General features: G+C 45.0%; 1 protein-coding gene across 1 annotated transcript in view; it reads left to right on the top strand.

Moving 5' to 3' along the window:
- The first annotated feature begins 3,436 nt into the window (after window positions 1–3,436).
- plg (plasminogen) overlaps window positions 3,437–21,282 on the top strand; it is a 97,948-nt gene continuing 80,102 nt past the window's right edge. Inside the window, exons 1-2 of the mRNA XM_059985266.1 lie at window positions 3,437–3,618; window positions 6,482–6,588. Coding sequence (XP_059841249.1) covers window positions 3,437–3,618; window positions 6,482–6,588 — 289 coding nt within the window. The remainder of the gene's footprint in view (window positions 3,619–6,481; window positions 6,589–21,282) is intronic.

Below are 21,282 nucleotides of genomic sequence, written 5' to 3' on the forward strand. Positions count from 1 at the left end.
CATCATCACACTGACCCAACCCATCATCACACTGACCCAACGCATCATCACACTGACCCAACCCGTCATCACACTGACCCAACCCGTCATCACACTGACCCAATGCATCATCACACTGACCCAATGCATCGTCACTCTGACCCAACCCATCGTCACTCTGACCCAACCCATCGTCACTCTGACCTAACCCGTCATCACTGACCCAACCCGTCATCACACTGACCCAACCCGTCATCACACTGACCCAACCCATCGTCACTCTGACCCAACCTGTCATCACACTGACCCAACCCATCATCACACTGACCCAACGCATCATCACACTGACCCAACCCGTCATCACTCTGACCCAACCCATCATCACACTGACCCAACGCATCATCACACTGACCCAACCCGTCATCACACTGACCCAACCCGTCATCACACTGACCCAACCCATCATCACTCTGACCCAACCCATCATCACACTGACCCAACCCATCATCACACTGACCCAACCCATCATCACACTGACCCAACCCATCGTCACACTGACCCAACCCATCGTCACTCTGACCCAACCCATCGTCACACTGACCCAACCCATCGTCACACTGACCCAACCCATCGTCACACTGACCCAACCCATCATCACACTGACCCAACCCATCATCACACTGACCCAACGCATCATCACACTGACCCAACCCATCGTCACTCTGACCCAACCCATCATCACACTGACCCAACCCATCATCACACTGACCCAACCCGTCATCACACTGACCCAACCCATCATCACACTGACCCAACCCATCATCACACTGACCCAACCCGTCATCACACTGACCCAACCCATCATCACACTGACCCAACCCATCATCACACTGACCCAACGCATCATCACACTGACCCAACGCATCATCACACTGACCCAACCCGTCATCACACTGACCCAACCCGTCATCACACTGACCCAATGCATCATCACACTGACCCAACCCATCACACTGACCCAACCCATCATCACACTGACCCAATGCATCGTCACTCTGACCCAACCCATCGTCACTCTGACCCAACCCGTCGTCACTCTGACCTAACCCGTCATCACTGACCCAACCCGTCATCACACTGACCCAACCCGTCATCACACTGACCCAACCCATCGTCACTCTGACCCAACCCGTCATCACACTGACCCAACCCATCATCACACTGACCCAACCCGTCATCACACTGACCCAACCCATCGTCACTCTGACCCAACCCATCGTCACACTGACCCAACCCGTCATCACACTGACCCAACCCATCATCACACTGACCCAATGCATCATCAAGGACATATATACAGAAAGGTGCCAGAAAAAGCCAGCAATATCAATGAAGGATCCACCTCTCCCTGCTCATGGAATGTTTGTCCCAGCCCCATCAGGCAAGATGCTACGATCATCCACACCCAGACCAGCAGACGCAAAAACAGTAGCTCTCCCCATGCAGTAAGGCAGATCAACACCCCCACCCACTAACCCACCCCTCTACACCCTTACTGATACACCCCCACCCACTAACCCACCCCTCCACACCACCACCCAGTAACCCACCCATGCACACCCCTACCCACTGACACACCCCTCCACACCCCCACCCACTAACCCACCCCTCCACACCCCCACCCAATAACCCACTCATGCACACCCCTACCCACTGACACACCCCTCCACACCCCCACCCAATGACCCTCCCCTCCACACCCCCACCAATACACCCCCACCCACTGACCCACCCCTCTACACCACCACCTAGTAACCCACTCATGCACACCCCTATCCACCGACACACCCCTCCACTCCCCCACCCTCAACAGCCCCACCTACTGACACACCCCTCAACACCCTCAACCACTGATCCACCCCTCCACATCCCTACCCACCGACCCACCCCTCCACACCCCACAGTTGTAGTCTGAGCTGCTGTCCACACAAATGGCTGCTCACTGACTCCCCACACAGTAATGTGTTGTCGTCCTGCCCCTTGAACAGGACACCACGTTGCCTCAGTATTCACACATCTCCATCTGAATTCTTTAATTCACAGCTTTATTTTGTTGTGCCAGATGGAGGCCACCTCGACGAACAAGTGATCTGTTCTCTCCAGTTTCAATTATTCATGCATCACAAATAGGCTCAGGGCTGCTAATAGACTGTCATGCTTTTAAGAAGCAATCGCAGTAGGGGTCCCACAAGTTCACACACAGCCATCAACCCCACCCTCCACGTTCACAGTGACAGAGTCTGCCAGCAGGCCACTTCCAGGGAGGCTGGGCCGGATTACGTTTTCTGGGCTCCCACGTTACTGGCTGTCAGTAACGATGAGGTGGCAGTGTATCAACAGTACCAGTGACTTTCCACTTCTCCGTTCATATCGGCTCACCCAGCAGTTCCCTCCTCACTCTCCTTGCTGACGGCTGGCTCTCTGTCCAGTCACCATTTTCGAACCATCTCCACCTTTTCAATCTCCCCCTAGCTACATGCCTTTCCCCAAATTTCCATTCTTGCTCACCCCCAAGTTTTCTGTGGGCCTGCACTTAGCTGACAAGACTCACAGCTGGGGAAACCGATAGAATTGATGGCTTTGAGATACAAAGATAGTTGGAGGGCCAGGGAGTGTGGGGAAGCAGGGAATCTGCAGAAGGACTTAGACAGATTGGGAGAATTGGAAAAGAAGTAACAGATGGAATACAGTGTGGGGAAGTGTGTGGTCATGAACTTAGGGAGAAGGAACAGAAGTGTAGACTCTCTCTTCTATTGTCATATACACAAGTACATGTATGCATAGGTGCAATAAAAAAGCTACTTGCAGCAGTATCACAGACACAGAGCATCAGATGAGTAGAATTCACAAGAAAAAGCATAAATTTTAAGCACTGACAAATCTGTTCAGGTACGTAAAGATAAGGGAGGGCACTCGTTGAGGCTCCAACCTTGCACGCATCCGGGGTCCACTGTCCGACTCTGCATACGCCAGTGAATGCCAAGTTCCCTCACGCTTCCCTCAAGCACTTCCACTACCAGAGCAGGTCCAACTGAGTGACCTATGACACTAGCATGGGCCTCGGTTTTGTGACCAGATTTCTCTGACACCCAAAAGTAAAGCCGGAGTAGGTGAGTGCTCTGAATGGTCGGAGAACATTGGCAAGGTTTGTGAACTCTTTGTTTAGAGAAGGATCGACTATCTCGAAATGCAAAGTTGCCCTGTGTGCCTGGGGATGTTTGTTCACTGAAGCAAGGATTCCTGTCAGCGACAAGGACCCACGGGTTTAACAAGGGCTCCCAACTTGTCTGAAATCAGGATTTAAAATGCTTCTTTGTTTGAGACTCCTTTTACTGACTTTGTCATATTGTGGTGAGTAAAATTCATCACTGATTTGGCAGTTCTTGTGTGAGAGGCGATGGTTATCGCAAAACATAATAATACAGAGGCTTTTTTTTTCACAGTACAAGGTGATATATTGAGAGACTATGTTAAAACAGAAGGAGCCTGGATTTCTTCTGTGAGAGAAGTGAGATATCCCCTGCTCAGTGTTGAAGAATGTGCAGCGAAGTGTAATGGGGAAAGCACCCTTCTCTGCAGGTAAATTTTACTTCTTATGAAATAGAACTTCATTCATACAGGACAGGTTTCAGGTAAATAAGTTTAAAAAATATACTGGACAACAACATTTTTGAAGGCTTGCTTCCTCAGTTTTGTTTTGGTTATGATGGACCCCTTGAAGCTGAACACAAATAGCTGGGGTTTTACTCTCTGGAGAGAAGAAGGATGAGAGGAGACATGATAGAGGTATACAAGATATGCCAGCACCTCTTCCTCAGGGCAGATACAAGAGGACATGGCTTTAAGGTAAGGGGTGGGAAGTTCAAGGGGGATATTAGAGGAAGGTTTTTTACTCAGAGAGTGGTTGGTACATGGAATGTACTGTCTGAGTCAGTGGTGGAGACAGATACACTAGTGAAATTTAAGAGACTACTAGACAGGTATATGGAGGAATTTAAGGTGGAGGGTTATATGGGAGGCAGGATTTAAGGGTTGGCACAGCATTGTGGGCCAAAGGGCCTGTACTGTGCTGTATTGTTCTATGTTCTATATAATTTCAGACTACTTGTATCTCAGAGGAATTTGGAGAAACAATAGATTAACTTTTATTGAATATAATTGCATAATGGTGCTGATGCTGTCAATGGTGCAACTAAGCTAAAAACGTTTTGTTGATGGTTTTCACTTGTACTCAGTGTCTGAGGCTTTCTGCTTAAGTGTCCAACAATAATCAGCCAGCATTGATGGATTCCAGTTGCCCTGATATCGTTTCTCCATGATCGCAATATCCTGGTTAAACCTTTCACCATGCTCGTCACTGACAGTGTCACGATTTGCAAGGAGGAAATCTATATGGGAATACAGAAAATGAATCTGTAGTGACATGTTGCACTTCATAGTTTTGTCTGCTTGAAGCATGTTGTCAGCCAGCTGTACTTTGGTGCTCTGTAGTTGCCAAGAAAATTTTCAGACGACATGCCTTCCATGCGATTTTCTCTGGTCTCACCAGAAGTCCTTTGAATTGCCTGCCATTGATGACCTCTTCGATTTGTAGACCATCAAATGATCTTGGCATCAATTATTCTGACTTGAATTATGAATTGAAATAACAAATATAGGTGATTTCAATAAAATGGTGTGTGACAGGGAAATTTCATAGCGATTTCTGTGACCAGCAGCCCAAAATCCATCAGATACACCCAAAAGTATTCAGCAAGCAAAATCTTTGTTCTCTGGTGATATCAGTCAGATGCTTTGCACTCAACCAGAAGACCGGAGACCTGTGTTGCTGCTCAGCGAGATGGCGTAAAACTCTACCTCCTTGATGAAGACACAGGAGACTGCAGATGCTGGGCCCAACATTTTGGAGGAACTCAGAAGATTAAGCAGCATCTGTGAGGGGACAGGTTTTGACTTAAAGCGTCCACATTTCCTTACAGTCCACAGATCACAATCAGATTTAATATCACTGGCATATGCTGTGAAATTTGTTGTTTGGCTGCAGCAGTACATTACAATAGATAATAATATAAAAACAATAAATTAATGTATCTGCCTTTACTACCACTCCAGCAGTGCATCCCCCATACCCACCACTCTGTGTATAAGTCCTGCCTCTGACATTGCCTCCCCCCGCCCTTATATTTTGCTCTCATCACCTTAAGGTTTTGCCCTACTTGTATTGACTGTTTCTGCCCTGGGAAAAGACCTCTGGCTGTTAGAATCAGAAGCAGGTTTAATATCACTGGCATATGTTGTGGGATTTGTTGTTTTGTGACAGCAGTACATCAGAATACAATAATAAAAAGCTATAAATTACAGTAAGAACTATACATAAAAATTAAATTAAATAAGTATTTACATTTTTTTGTCCATCGGTTCATTGTCCATTCAGAAATCTGATGGCAGAGGAGAAGAAGCCGTTCCTGAAAGGTTGAGTGTGAGTCTTCAGGCCCCTGTACCTCCTCTCTGATGGTGGCAATGAGAAGAGGGCTGGTATGTCCTGGGTGGTGTGGCTTAACTTGCTGACTGCCTCCAGCATGTTGCTCGTGGTTCTTTTGATGACACCATCTCTATTCCGGTCGAATCCAATATGAAAAAGGAGCATTCCTCCCTGTTTCACTTGCAATTAGAAAACTTAATTGTTCCAGAACATCCTCCCTTGATAAACAACAGATTTCTCTGACTGATTGGTTATTTGCCACCTTGCTGTGGGAACTTTACAATAATTTGCCACTGTTTTATTTGTACCCTCTTTTCTCTACCCCATCCCTTTCCATTTGCCCTTCACCGACACATGCCTCTCACTGGTTCCCCCCCACCACATCCCTCCCTCCACTGTCCTCTCCTATCAGATTCCATCTTCTTCAGCTGGCTGTCATTTTCACCTCCCAGGTTCTTACATCATTCACTCTCTCCCCTCCCTCCCCCACCTGCCCATCATCCCCTGCATCTGGATCCACCTGTCACCTGCCAGCTCCTGATCCACCCCTTCCTTCCACTTATCTATACCGGCAATTCCAACCCCCATTTCTTTCCAGTCCTGACGAAGGGTTTCAACCTGAAACATCAACTGTCCATCTCCCTTCATAGGCACTGCCTGATCTGCTGAGGTCCTTCATCTCCTCTATTACATGGCAGAGTTGATGATGAAAATGTAAAAACCTGCTTTCTGCACTGAATGGCATTGGCCTCAGTGTGTTCAGTCTTGCCTATGTCGCTGAGGTAACGGTGATTGTGAACATCATCAGATTAACTGGCTAATGCCCAGCTGTCCTGATTCTGAAATGAACATTGGGAGTTTGGACGATGGGGATTTAGAACAGGCCCTCTGCAGTAGCACTTCAAACCAAAATCTCCCCGATGTTGAGTGCAGCTCATCACAGTGTGTTCTGTTTGCCAGGGCCTTCCTCTATAACCCAAAGGATCAGGAGTGCACCCTGAAAGCGGACAACAGTCGCATGCAGGAGGTGTTGAGAAGAACAAATACTATCCTCTATGAGAAAGAAGGTAAAGTTTAACTAGCTGAAAAATGCGCAGACAATACATTGCAAGTTAAACACCACGAAGTGTAAAATAACAACGGTGATTACAGGTAGCAGCATCTAATAGAATCCTGGAGTCATACAGCATGAAACAGGCCCTTAATAGTCGAAGTGTTCCAAAATTCCCATCAGAGCTAATCCCACTTGCCCATGTTTTTCCCACATCCCTCTAAACCTTTCCCATCCATGTCCCTGTCCAAGTGTCCTTTAAATGTTAATATACTTGCCTCAGCCACTTCCTCCAGCTTGTTCCATATATATACACCCATCTAGGTGAAAATGTTGCTTACTTACACCACCCCCCAAAAAAAATTTCTCCCCTCTCACCTTAAGCCAGTGCCCACCACTTTTCAATTCCCCAACCGTGGAAGAAAGGATTGTGGAAAGGATTGTAGAACAGTGTGGCACTGGGACAGGCCCTGTGGCCTACGATACCTGTGCTGACCAGGATGCTAATTTTAACCAGTTCCATCTGCCCACACACAGTCTTTTACCCTCCATTTGCTGCCTGTCTTAAAGAAAAGCTAATTCCTGTGCTATTTGAGGACCAGATAATGGCGGAGCACTGAGTTTGTGACAGGTTCTGGGTGTGTGATCAGTCTTCCCATTCAGCCAAGCTCCTACCCCACCAAAATGGTTAACAATTTACAAGGATGTTGCTGGGACTTGAGGACCTGAGTTATAGGAAGATATTAAATAGTTTAGGACTTTATTCGCTGGAGTGTAGGAGAATGAGGGGAAATTTGATAGAGGTTTACACGATTATTGTGTGTACAGACAGGGCAAATGCAAGCAGGCTTTTTCCACTGAGGCTGGGTGACAGTTAAGCTAAAGGTCACGAGCTAAGGGTGAAAAGTGAAATGTTTAAGGGAGACATGAGGGGAAACTTCTTCATTCAGAGGGTGGTGAGAGCGTAGAATGAGTTGCCATCTGAAGTGGCAGATGTACGTTTGATTTCAACATTTAAGAGAAGTTTGGATAGGTACATGGAAGATTGGGTGTAGGTCCAGGAGACTAGGCAGCATATTAGTCCGGCATGGACCAGATGGCCAAAGAGCCTGTTTTTGAGCTGCAGTGTTCCAAGACACTATGACTCCATTTCTATGCTTCCCAGTTCTATGATTGAATTCACCCTGAAATTTGGGAAGGAGAAACTGAAGTCGGATGTATCGGTATTACAGGAGGGTAGAGGGAATTACAGAGGCATATGAGAGGAGTTGGCCAGAATTGATTGGAAAAGAATACTGGCGGGGTGATGGAAGAACAACAATGGCTGGAATTTCTGGGAGCAATTTGGAAGATACAGAATATATACATCCCAAAGAGGAATAAGTATTCTAAAGGCAAGATGACACAACCATGGCTGACAAGAGAAGTTAAAGCCAACATAAAAGCTAAAGAGAGGGTATATAATACAGCAAAAATGATGAGTAGTTAGAGGATTGGGAAGCTGTTAAAAACCACCAGAAGGCAACTGAAAAAGTCATCAAGAAGGTAAAGATAGAATACAAAAGTAAGCTAGCCAATAATGTTAAAGAGGATACCAAAAATTTCTTCAGATACATAAAGTGTAAAAGAGAAATTGAAGTGGATATCGGACCATTGGAAAATGATACTGGAGAGGTAGTAATGGTGGGCGAACTGAATAAGTATTTTGCATCAGTATTCAATGTGGAAGACATTAGCAATTTGGTGGAAGTTCCAGGTGTCAGGGGTCATGAGGCGTGTGAGGTTACCATTACCAGAGAGAAGGTTCTTGGGAAACTGAAAGGCTTGAAGATAGCTAAGTCACCTGGACTAGATGGTGTATACCGCAGGGTTCTAAAAGAGGTGGGTACAGAGATTCTGGATGCATTAGTAATGATCTTTCAAGAATACTAGATTCTGGAATGGTTCTGGTAGACTGGAAAATTGCAAATGTCCCTCCATCCTTCAAGGAGGGAAAGAAACAAAGAAAGGAAACTGTAGGCCAATTAGTCTGACCTCAGTGGTTGGGTAGATGTTGGAGTCGATTATTAAGGATGAGGTCTCAGGGTACTTGGAGGCACATGAAAAAATAGGCCATACTCAGCATGGTTTCCTCAAGGGAAAATCTTGCCTGAAAAGTCTGTTGGAATTCTTCGAAGAAATAACAAGCAGGATAGACAAAGGAGAATCAGTTGATGTTGTGTGCTTGGATTTTCAAAAGGCGTATTTCAAGCTGCAACACATGCATCTGCTTAACAAGCAATTACAGGAAAGATTCTAGCAGGGATAAAGTATTGGTTGATGGGAGGAGGCAAAGAGTGGCAATCAAGGAGGTCTTTCCTTGTGCTACTGGTGGGCTGCTAGTAATTAGTGATGTTCCACAACGGTCTGTGTTAGGTCCGAGATTTCTTACCTTATATGTCAATGATTTGGAGGATGGCTTTGTTGCCATCAATTACATCCTCCAAGACAGGTGGAGAGGCAGGTGGTTTTGAGGAAGTAGAGAGGCTACAGAAGGACTTAGATTAGGAGAATTGACAAAGAAGTGGCAGATATCAGAAGGTGTATGGTCATACACTTTGGTAGAAGAAATGAAAGGATTGATTATTTTCTAAATGGAGAGAAAAAAACAAAAAAAAATGAGGTGCAAAGGGACTTGAGAGTTCTTGTGCAGAATTCCTTAAAGGTTAATTTGTACTTGCAGGTTGAGTCTGTGTTGAGGAAGGTAAATGCATTGTTAACGTTCATTTCAAGAGGACTAGAATATAAAAGCAAGGATACAATGTTGAGACTTTATAAAGCACTGGTGAGGCCTCACTTGGAGTATTGTGAGCAGTTTTGGGCTCCTTATCTTAGAAAGGAAGTAGTGAAATTGGAGAGGGTTGAAAGGAGTTTCACAAAAGTGATCCTAGGGCTGAATGGCCTGACGTATGAAGAGTGTTTGGTGGCTCTGGGCCTGTATTCACTAGAATTCAGAAGATTAAGGGCCCATTCTGGTACCAATTGAAACCAATCAAATGGTGAAACGCCTTGATCAAATGGATGCGGAGAGGATAATTTACCTATCATTATTTAATTATTTATGGTTTTATATTGCTATATTTCTATACTATTCTTGGTTGGTGTGACTGTAATGAAACCCAATTTCCCTTGGGATCAATAAAATATGTCTGTCTGTCTGTTCCTGTGCTGGGAGAGTCTAAGATCAGAGGACACTGCCTCAGATTAGAGGGGTGTCCTTTCAGAATGGAGATGAAGAAGAATTTCTTTGTTAGAGAGTAGTGAATCTAGGGAATTCTTTGCCACAGGGAGCTGTGGAAGCCAAGTCTTTTTGTATATTTAAGGCAAAGGTTGATAGATTCTTGATTGGTTTGGGCGTGAAGGGATATGGGGGAAGGCAGGGGATGGGGCAGGAGGAGGAGGAAAATAGATCAACCAAGATAAAATTGCAGAGCAGACTCAATGGGACAAATAAATTCTGTTCCTATACCTTATTGTCTTATTGTCCTTATTGTCCTGTAGGTTCAGATGTACAGGTCAGATGTACCAAGATGCGGGGAAAAGCTTTTGTTTGCATGTTTCCAAATACATTATTCCTTAATCCAGGTAGTAAATGGGTTAGAGTTCGTGTGACGGTGCAGTGCAGGTGGACTGATCAGGTGCAAGGGCTGGATGAGATGGTCCGGGAGAGGAAGGCAGAAGAGACTTACTAGAAAATATCCAGGGTTGAGCAGCTTTCAGCACCTGAGGTTGACAGGACAAGCTGGGCCCGTTCTCCATGGAGCAAGGTAGGCTGTCAGGGGATCTGATGAAGGTGGAATAGATCATGACAGATTTAGCAAGGTAAAGGAGGGAGTGATGAGTAATCTGCTGGAGGAATTTGGCAAGTTGAACAGTAACTGTGGGGGTGAGTGGCAACAGATGGGACAGAAATTGTTGCCGTTTTTGGGTTGAAATCCTACATCATGGCCTGAAATATTGACAATTCCAGAAGCCCATGTGGAGGCCCCCTACTGGAATTAATCCAATCCTTCTTCCCAATCCCTCATTCTGAGGAACTGGAAGAGGGAAAACTCAGTAGAATGAGAGGAGATGTAAGCAGGGTAAAGCAGAACCAAAGCAACTGACAACAGAACAAGATCTTTAAGAAAGATGTTTCTCCTCAGATTCACACCACAGTCTGCCTCACTATCTAGAGATCTGTGGGATAACCCAGCAGTGTAATCAGACCCTTCTATTCCTTCTCAAATCGAACCAAATGGATTCTGTCCATTCCCATAAGTACATTCACTTTTTCCAGCCAGGGAATGTCTTCCACCCCCTCCTCTGTTCCTCATCCATTTTTCCGAACACGTGTGCGCTTCCCATTTTCAAGTCACATTTCCATTATTGACACAACATCAAATTGCCAAACATCCATCCGTGCTCATAGCTCACTGACCATCTACAGTCTTTTTGTGGCTTTATACATTCTAAAACCTTACAATTCACCCTGTCATGGCCGTCTGTCTGCACTGCAGTTTTTCTGTAAGTGGACTATAGATTCTGCATGCTCTCATTACTTTTCCCTTGTTCTACCTCAGTAGAATATGGAACATATATCATTACAGCTTTGGGTAGGTCCTTTGGCCTACAACATTTTGGTAAATCAATTGAATCAATGATTGGGAATTAATATAATCCATCTTCCCTTCTTATTAACCACATCTTCCATTCTCTGTAAATTCAAATGTGTTTCCAAGACTCTTTCAAACATTTGTATGATCACTATCCTTGGCAGCACACCGGATAAAAACACTAGTCTACAGATCTCCTTTGGTCTCACCTTAATTACAAGCCCTCCAGTACTAGCTATTTTGACCGCAGGAAAGGCACACAGGCTGTCTCCTCTATCCATGCCTTGCATAAATGTATAAACCTCAATCAAGCCTCCCCTCAGCCAGCACCAACTGTAGCTTGTCCAACCTCTCCTCAGAGCATAAGTCCTCTGAAGCTAGACAGTTTCCTGATAAACCACCTCTGCTCTCTTCAAAGCCTTCACAGCCCTTCTGTAATGGGGTGACCAGAAATGAACACAATACTTGAAATGTAGCCTAACCAGAGTTCAAAGTCAAAGTAAGTTTACTAACAAAGTGTGTATCTGGCACTATATGTTACCATGAGATTAATTTTCTTGCAGGCACTGACAGGAAAACATAGAAATACAATAGAATGCATGAAAAACTGTACATAAACAAAGACTGACAATCAATGTGCATATTGTGCAAATAAAATAATAAATAACTAATACCGAGAACATGAGTTGTAAAGTCCTTTAAAGTGAGTCTGTAGGTGGTGGAATCCGTTCAAAGTTGGGGCGAGTGAAGTTCTCCACACTGGTTCAGGAGTCTGATGGCTGAAGAATAATAACTGCTCCTGAACCTGGAGGTGTGGGATCTAAGGCTCCTGTATCTTCTGCTCAATGGCAGCAGGGAGAAGAGAACATCTCCTGGATGGTGGGTGTAATAAGCTCTTTGGGCCTGTGTGGAGCACTGGAGAGCACTGGGTTCCAAGGGCATTTAGAGCTCCTGAATTGGTTAATTGTCATTTAAAGAGATTTTTTAATTGTTTGGAGTTCCTTGTGCTTTCACTCGAGTGACATACTCTTTATAATGCAGTCTCCTGGTGTTTTCTGCTTAAACTTGTTAAGTTTATTTTGATAGGCTTGAGGATTCTGTATTAATTATAATACTTAATGGGACGCCTGATTAGCACTAATCGCGGGGTCCTTGTTTAAAGAATGTCACATCTTGCAATGTCACTCAGCCAAGCCACCAATGTTCTGTTGGAATTCTTATGAATAAACTTTGGTCACCATCTCTACATTGGAGTTTGTCTTTCCTCCGCACTTGGGTTCCAACACTGCCAGTGCACATTGTGACAGGTGGGGCTCCTTGATGATGGATGCTGCTTTCTTTGGGCAGTGCTCCCTGTAGATGTGCTCAATGGTGGGGAGAATCCTGCTTGTGATGGACTGGGCTGTATCCACTACTTTTAGTCGACTTTTCCATCTGTGAGCATTGGTGTTTCCATAGCAGACCACGATGCAAGCAGTCAAGGTACTAACTATTTATTACTTACTTGCTCTTGAAGTCAATACCTTAACTAATGAAACCAAACGTGCCAGATGTCTCCTTTACCACCACATCAACCCTCACAGCCGCATTTAGGGAGCCATGTACCTGAATCCCAACATCCCTTCATTCATCAACACTGTTAAGAATCCTGAAAAAGTATTTCTAGAACAGTGCAGGCCCTTCGGCCCATGATGTTGTGCCAACATTTGAACCTACTCCAAGTTCAATCTAACCCGCATAGTCCAGCATTTTTCTTTCATCCACATGCCTATGGGAAGTGTCAAGTACTAGAAGAAGTAGGTGAGAGGCGGAAAGCAAGGACACAAAGAGAAAGGAGATTCATCTCAGCTCCTCACCCCACCATTCAATCAGTCTGTTTCCACAGAAGAGAAATGGCAAATAGTAGAGGGCTCATTCATTACGTGGTGCTGTTGAGTTGCTACCACCTGATTGGCTGATTAGATATTTGCATCAACAAGCAGGTGTACAGGAGACTGGACAAAGAAGTGACAGATATAATACGGGGTCAGAAAGTGTATGGTCATGCACTTTGGTAGAAGGAATAAAGATGTAGACACGTTTCTAAATGGAGAGCAAATTCGGGAATTGGAAGTGTAAGGGAACTTGAGAGTCCTCATGCAGGATTCTGTAAACCTTAAACTTATGCCATCAAGTTTTTGGTTCCCTGGGAAAAAGATAGTATACATTCAGATGACGATGTAATTAGTGAGTTATCACCACCAACAGTGCATGAAGAGTTACCTTGCCCTTTCCTGTCAGTGGCATTGATCAATGTTCCAAAACCACAGCCAAATAAAATGCATGTTCCTCATAACATTGACATTATCAGAAGCTGTGCCTTCTCCTGCCCCGGTTCTTCCCCGGTTTTCACTGAGCATGAGCTTCGAAGCAGGAATTTTAATGAGAAACAATGTTCGCCAGGATGTTCTCCCCACTCACCTGCTCATCCCACCCTCACTCCCCATCCTTCTTCACTCCTATCCACCAGCACTGGGACCATTAATGTTTAACCGGGAGGAAGTTGGAGTTTGACTAATAATTAATAGGTTTCATACAGTCCTAGAGGTTAAACAAATATTAAACCAAAATTTACAAACACGCTGCTTGAAATCCAGAAGGGTCTTGGCCTGAAACATCAACTCTTTATTTATCTCCATAGATACTACCTGACCTGCTGAGTTCCTCCAGCATTTTGTAAGTTACTTTGTCTTCCAGCATCTGCAGAATGTCTGGTGTCTACAAACACACTTTTTGGATGGTCAGATTACAGATTTCAGATCTGGAGACATCTGTCTTTGTTATCCAGAGAATGGCAAACCACTCTGTAGACAAGTTTGCCGAAAAGAATCATGGACATGGAAAGACCTCATCATCCGACAAGACACATAATGAATGGACAAGCTTCCCATTATGCCAAAAGGCTGCAACTCATTGAGAAAATTATCCTGCTGAATTTATTTTGCAACTACGTCCTTCCAGGCATCATCTGGCGACTTTGTCACACTGGCCACTGTTCAATTACGCCCACATTTACTTCTGCAGCTGCAGCAACCTCAAGCTACGTAACCGAGTTCAGAATGGAAAACACATGTCATTCAAAGCTCCAAATAATACCCCTGGACTTGATGGGTGATTATAACCGCAGTTAAATAATTAAACTATAATTGAACAGTATACTACAAAAGAATGCTGACACAAAGTACACTGCAGATGCTGTGGTCAAATCAACACGTGCAAACAAGCTGGAGGAACTCAGCAGGTCGGGCAGCATCTCCCCCCCCACCCCCAGCTCGTTTGTACATGTTGAAAAGAATGCTGAGCTGCTCCAAAGCATAACCCATTCCCACTCCCTGCTGCATCCCCATCTACCTGCTGACCTGCCTCTGGGTGAGCTGCACTCTACGGTGGGGATCCAGATGGTGGCTGGGTTATACATCCAGATTCAGGGTCGGAGTACCTGAGCACAGGTTGCTGACATTGTGAGGCAGCGGCTCTTTGTGGCTCTTCCCTGCCGCTCACTAACACACGAGACAGGGAGAACTTACCTAACCAGCAGCTCAGTCATGATCAGGAGGCACGTGAGTTTCTCACCTCGGATTAGACGAAGAAGTGTGACCGTGTCCCAATTTGAGAACTGCTGTTCCTGATATTAGCTGCTGTGTCATGTCATATGATTTTGGATATAAAAGAGGATTAGAATATAAAAGTGAGGATGTGATGCTGAGGCTTTCTAAGGCATTGGCCAAACTGCACTTGGAGTATTGTGAGCAGTTTTGGGCCCCTTGTCTAGGAAGAGATGAGCTGGCAACACTCACAAAATGCTGGAGGAACTCAGCAGGCCAGGCAGCATCCATGGAAAAGGGTACAGTCGATGTTTTGGGCTGAAAAGATGTTCTGGCATTAGAGAGGGTCCAGAAATGATTTACAAGAATGGTGTCAGGAATGAAAGGGTTAATGTATGAGGAGCATTTGAAGGCTCTGGGCCCATACTCACTGGAGTTTAGGAGAATGGGGGTGGGGGGGGAGGATCTCATTGAAACATACAGTATATTGAAAGGCCTAGACAGAGTAGATGTTTCCTATAGTGGGTGAGGGCGCAGCCTCAGAATGCCAGGACATCCCTTTAGAACAGAGATGAGGAGGAATTCCTTTAACCAGAGGGTGGTGAATCTGTGGAATTCATTGCCATAGATGGCTGTGGAGGCCAAGTCATTGGGTATATTTAAAGTGGAAGTTACAGACTCTTGATTAGTAAGGGCATCGCTGGTTATAGAGATAAGGCAGGAGGACCAGGTACAGAGGGGTTATAACTCTGCCATGATGGAATGGTAGAGCAGACTCGATTGACTGGATAGCCTCATCCTTCTTCTATGTTTTATGGTCTTTTGGTCTATGGATTCATGGATAAGTCAGCCATTGATATTAGTTGAAAGCCTTAGCATGTGTAAATAAGAGTGAGGAAGCTATGGATGTGACGTAGCTGAGGAGTTTTGTGCTGTTTTAGTGGTAAGGCAGAAAGCAAGTCTAAGGGTAAAGAGAATGGAGCCCTCGAGATAGAGTGATACTGATTCAAATTCAGATTTATCACATGTACATTGAAAAATACAGTGAAATGTGTCGTTTGCATTAACAACCAACATGCAGGGTGACGTCACATGTTCCGGCAGCAGCACGGCATGTCCACAATGTTCGACACAGCACACAATACAGATCAACACTAGCAACAAGAGAGCAAAACAGGCCCCTTCCCCAGCCTGCCGGCCCTCACACACACTAGCCCTCCTTCGTGCTGATGGCAGGCAGTCAATGTGATTTTTAATTTCTGCTTCCACACCTCATGGGACAGTGGTCAAACAGTGGTGCCAAAAGGAGAAGAGTCCATCAGCCTGCGGTTAAATGCGCTGTCCCCTAACAGCTTTGCTGGCTGTCAAGCTACTGGGCAGGATCCCCTCCCTCACTATGGTGTGCATTAGGTATATTTAAACTGGAGGTTGAAGGGTTCTTATTTAGTCAGGGCACTGAAGGTTACAGGGAGAAGGCAGAGAATGGGGTTGAGAGGGATAATAAATCAGCCGTGATGGAATGGTGGAGCAGACTTGATGGGCGGAATGGCCAATTTCTGTTCCCATGTCTTGTGGCCTAAATCAGGAGAACATTAGTGGGTGACAGAGAGAAATCTCCCTATCTGAAATCCGTAATTTGACAATTGTGGTTTAATTTGGCATCACGTTGTTGCAGACGTCGTGGCCGAAGGGCCTGTTGATCACTGTAATATCCGGTGTTCTATGCCCCATGTTCCAGATGCCACTGGTACAGCAGTTTGTTGCCACGACAACTGACACCTCATTGCTAGTGTCAACTGGAATCGTGGGAGACGAGTAGCTCATGCAGGGAGTTGCAGCAAGGCCAAAGCAACACAACTCCTCAGGCCAGGCAGCATATAATGAAAAGAGTAAACAGTCAACGCTTTAGGCTGAGAACCTTTATCAGGCCAGTTCACTGAACTCCTATAGTTCTGCAGGAGAGGAAAGGACTGCACGGGTCATAGTAAAAAAAAAGTGTGGTATCACTAAGGCCTCTATATACCGGGCAATGGACCAGCCTGGTCCAGGCTCAGATAGGTTTGGATGCCTCGAGGGGAGATTGTGCTGGCCAGTGGGGAGATTTGAAAAGAACTTTATTGACATTGGTTCTGTACTGCAGCAAAGGTGAAGGAGAGGCCAAGAACTGTGGTGAGAGGGCCGTCCAAGAGTCCAATAGCAGCAGGATTGAGCTGTCCTTGAACCTTGAACGTGATCTCAAGCCGCCGTATCTTTGTAGGTTTTAGGAGTTATGGCTAATGTTGGGAAATGCATCCACTGAATTCACGTCACGGACAGTTAATGTAAATCCTTCATATAAGAGTATGTCATGTCTGCAATAGCGTTATTGAAAACTGTGGAATTTGTCAAAATTAGGACTCACACTGTGGAGCTATTAGGTTTTGTTTGTCCAGTGTCGTGGTTGAAAGAACTGGAAAATGAGCAGCTTCATGTTAAAACAGGTTTATAGTTTTTAACTGTGTATCAATGCGTCCCTGTCAATAACAATTTCTTTATGTATTTTAATTGATTAACTAATTTAATATAGGCAAACAGTTATTCTTAGCAACACACACAAAATGCTGGAAGATCTCTGCAGGTCAGGCAGCATCTATAGAAATTAATAAACAATTAACATTTCGAGCTGAGACCCTTCTTCAGGACTGAAATGGAAGGGGTCAGACACCAGAATAAAAAGGTGGGGAGGAAGAGAAGGAGGCTAGTAGAAGGTGATAGGCAAAGCTAAGTGGGGAGGAAAGGTAAACGGCTGGAAAAGAAGGAATCTGATAGGAGAGGAGAGTGGACCATAGGAGAAAGGGGACACAGGGGAGGAGATAGGCAGGTGAGAAGAGGTAAAAAAAAAACAGAGTGGGGAGTAGAAAAACAGGGGAGGGAAAAATAAATCACCGAAAGGAAAAATCAATATTCATGCCATCAGGTTGGTGGCTTTGCAGATGGAATATAAGGTGTTACTCCTCCAACCCGAGGTTGGCCTCATCTTGACACAAGAGAAGGCCATGGACTTTCATGTCAGAACAGGAATGGGAATTGAAATGTTTGGCCACCAAGAAGTTCTGTTTTTGGCAGATGAAGCTGAGGTGCTTGATGAAGCAGTCCCCCAAATTACGACAGGTCTCACCGGCCACATCGGGAACACCAGACTCAACAGAAGACTCCAGCAGATTCACAGGTGAAGTGTTGCCTCACCTGGAAAGACTGTTTGAGGGCCCTGAATAGAGGTAAGGGATGAGGTGAATGGGGAGGTGTAGTACTTAGTCCCCTTGCAAGGATAAGTTTGGGAGGGAGTTTTGTGGAGACAAACAGATGGACTAGGGAATCACGATCCCTATGGAAAGTGGAGGGGAAGGTAAAGATATGTTTAGTGGTAGGATCCCTTTGAAGATGGCAGAAGTTACAGAGGATGATGTGTTGGATGCAGAGGCTGATGGGGTGGTAGGTAAAGACAAGAGGAACTCTATCGCTGTTAAGGCGGTGGGAGGATAGGGTGAGCGTGGATGTTTGGGAAATGGAGACGATGCGGGTGAGGGCAGCATCAATCATGGAGGAAGGGAAACTCCACTCTTTAAAGGAGGAAGACATTCTGATGTCCTGGAAAAGAAGGCCACTTCTAGGGAAAAGCTGCGACAGACGTGAAGGAACTGAAAAAAGAGAATAGCATTTTTACAGGAGAAAGGGTGTGAGGAGGTGCTGTGCAGTCAAGATAACCATGGGAATCAGTAGGTTTATAAAAAGATATTGCTTGACAGTTTGTTTCCAGATGTGGAGAGAGAGATGGAGACAGTGAGATCAAGAAAAGGGAGGGAGGTGTCAGAAATGAACCATGTGAATCTAAGGGCATGATGGAAGTTAGAGGCAAAGTTTATAAAACTGATTACATCAGCTTGGGTGCTTGAAGCAGTAACAATGTTTCATTGCTTGCTTCAACAATGTAGTGAAGCAAGAGTTGGGGAGTATTATTGGGGAAGACTTCAATGCTCGATGTAGTCAACAATGAGGCAGGCATAGCTGGAACCCCTCGAGTCTGGAGGAAATTGGAGGAGCCAAAGGAAAACTTGTTGAGCGTGAGGATCAGTTTCACCAGATGAAGGCAAAATAATTGCTTCTTTTACTAAGAAGCAGAGAGCTGTGAGGCCTTCTTGATTGGGGGGGGGGGGTGGTGTAGAAGTGTAATGGGACTGAACATCCATGGTAAAAATGAGGCAGTCAAGGACAGGGAATTGAAGGTTTCTGAGGAGATCAGAGCATGTTATTCTGGTTCTCTTGTCCAGAATGCGCTGAGATGTATACGCTGTGGCCATTTTATTACCACGCGTCCAATAAAGTGGCCACTGAGTCTGCGTCCGTGGGCTTCTGCTGTTGCCGCCTGTCCACTTCAAACTTTGACATGCTGTGCATTTATAGATGCTCTCCTGCATACCACTGTTGTAACACTTGTTTATCTGAGTTACTGTCACCTTCCTGTCAGCTTGAACCAGTCTGGCCATTCTCCCCTAACCTCTCTCATTAACAAGGCATTTTTGCCCACAGAACTGTTTTTGCACCATTCTCTATAACCTCTAAAGACTGTTATGCATAAGAATCCCAGAAGATCAGCAGTTTCTGAGATACTCAAATCACCCCATGGGGAACCAACAATTATTCCATGGTTAAAGTCATTTAGACCACATTTCTTCCACATTCTGATATTTAGTCTGGAAAACAACTGATCCTCTTGACCATGTCTGCATGCTTTTATGCACTGAGTTGCTGCCGCGATTTGCTGATTAGATACTAGCACTAACAAGCAGGTGTATGGATGTACCTCATAAATTGCCCATTGAATGTATATTGGATGTGTTTACTAATTTTAAGATCTGTGGGATACATTCCAGCCACCACTGTTAGTTGAGTACCGTTCATCTTCAATAACCAATGTTTAGTTACAGGCACTACCCTTGTCAGTCGTTCCACTGAACAGCAGTACAAAAGGGTCTACTTTCTCCTTCTTCTTCAACAGACCCTTGGGATCGAGGGTGACTTGCTCCCACCCTGGTTCTGGGGTGTCTGGTGAGGTACAGGTGAGCCCAGCAGGGTCTTCCCACAGACATTAATTACTGGGACAGGCAGGTGAGTAGCACAAGAAGTGGTGGACTCCTTCCAACACTTAAACACTCCTTCTAAATCAGGGGTTCCCTCCTGGTGTCCATGGACTCTTTGCCTAATGGTACTGGTCTACGACATTAAAAAAGTTGGGAACCCCTGCTCTGCATATTCTCAGTGCGCTTTTCAGTACAATTCCTGAATGCGCCATCTCCACTCTGAGCAACTGTGGGCCTGCAGCTCCCAGGAGTCCATGGGAAAGCTTAATCATACATGAAACATCTGAACTACAGCATATAGAGTACATGAACTATACTGAATATTGAAACGCCGAGACAGAGTGGACATACAGAGGGTGTTTCCTTTAGTGGGAGTCTACAGGACCAGAGGGCGCAAGGATGCCCCTTTAGAACAGAGATGAGGAGCAATTTTTTTTGACCAGAGGGTGGTGAATCTGTGCAGTTCAGTGCCACAGACGGCTGCAGAGCCTGCGTCATTGGGTATATTTAAAGTGGAGGTTGATAGGTCCTTGATTAGTAAAAAAATCAAAAGTTTCTGGGAGCAGCCAGGAGAATGGGGTTTAGATGGAAAATAAACCGGTCATGATCAAACAGCAGAGAGGATTCGATGGGCTGAATGGCCTAATTTGCTCCAATGTCTCCTTATTTTAGATTTGATGGGCTGAATGGCCTAATTCACTCCAGTGTCTCCTGGTCTTGTTGGTTGTATTTCCTCAAGGAAGCTTTTCCTCTGTCCTCCTTGTGATCTCCTTCCTGACAGAACTTGGAATGGAATATTAATTTTAGTGCTGGTCACGCCTGGGACGTAATCTGCCCAACATGGTCAGATGAATGTAACAAGGGCCTTGGCACTGGAACTTGGAGCGGTGACATTGGTTTAATGATCCGCCTACTCCGATCCTCATTACCCCCGTAACAGTGGATGAAATCTCCTCATGCCTAACGTTATGCATTTAGCACATAGGGACTTCAAGGGCAAAGGGTGGGAAAAGAATAAATATGCTGGCTATTAAGTTCACAGATGATACTGTTACGAATTCCCATAACTGGATCACTTACCAGCAAAGATAGAGAGGTCCGTTGAAGTCTGATGGTACTATTTTTAAAAGTATTTATTGATAAAGGGCACAAAAATAAGATTAATGCAAACATATAGATAATATATGTCGTTAATACTAAATCTAAGCGCGGGTATAATAATAACCAATAAGAAATAGCTCTTTCGTTGTCTAGGGATTAATGTATTGTCCGATGGAAAGATAACAGTCACTATCAGTTCGTTCAAGCTGCAGTGTTGTTGGGTTTAAAAGTGATGCGGTTTAAACTTGCCCCAGGTCTTTTAAGGTGCCAATCT

The sequence above is a fragment of the Hypanus sabinus genome, chromosome 12 (assembly GCF_030144855.1).
Source record: "Hypanus sabinus isolate sHypSab1 chromosome 12, sHypSab1.hap1, whole genome shotgun sequence".
NCBI lineage: Eukaryota > Metazoa > Chordata > Chondrichthyes > Myliobatiformes > Dasyatidae > Hypanus > Hypanus sabinus.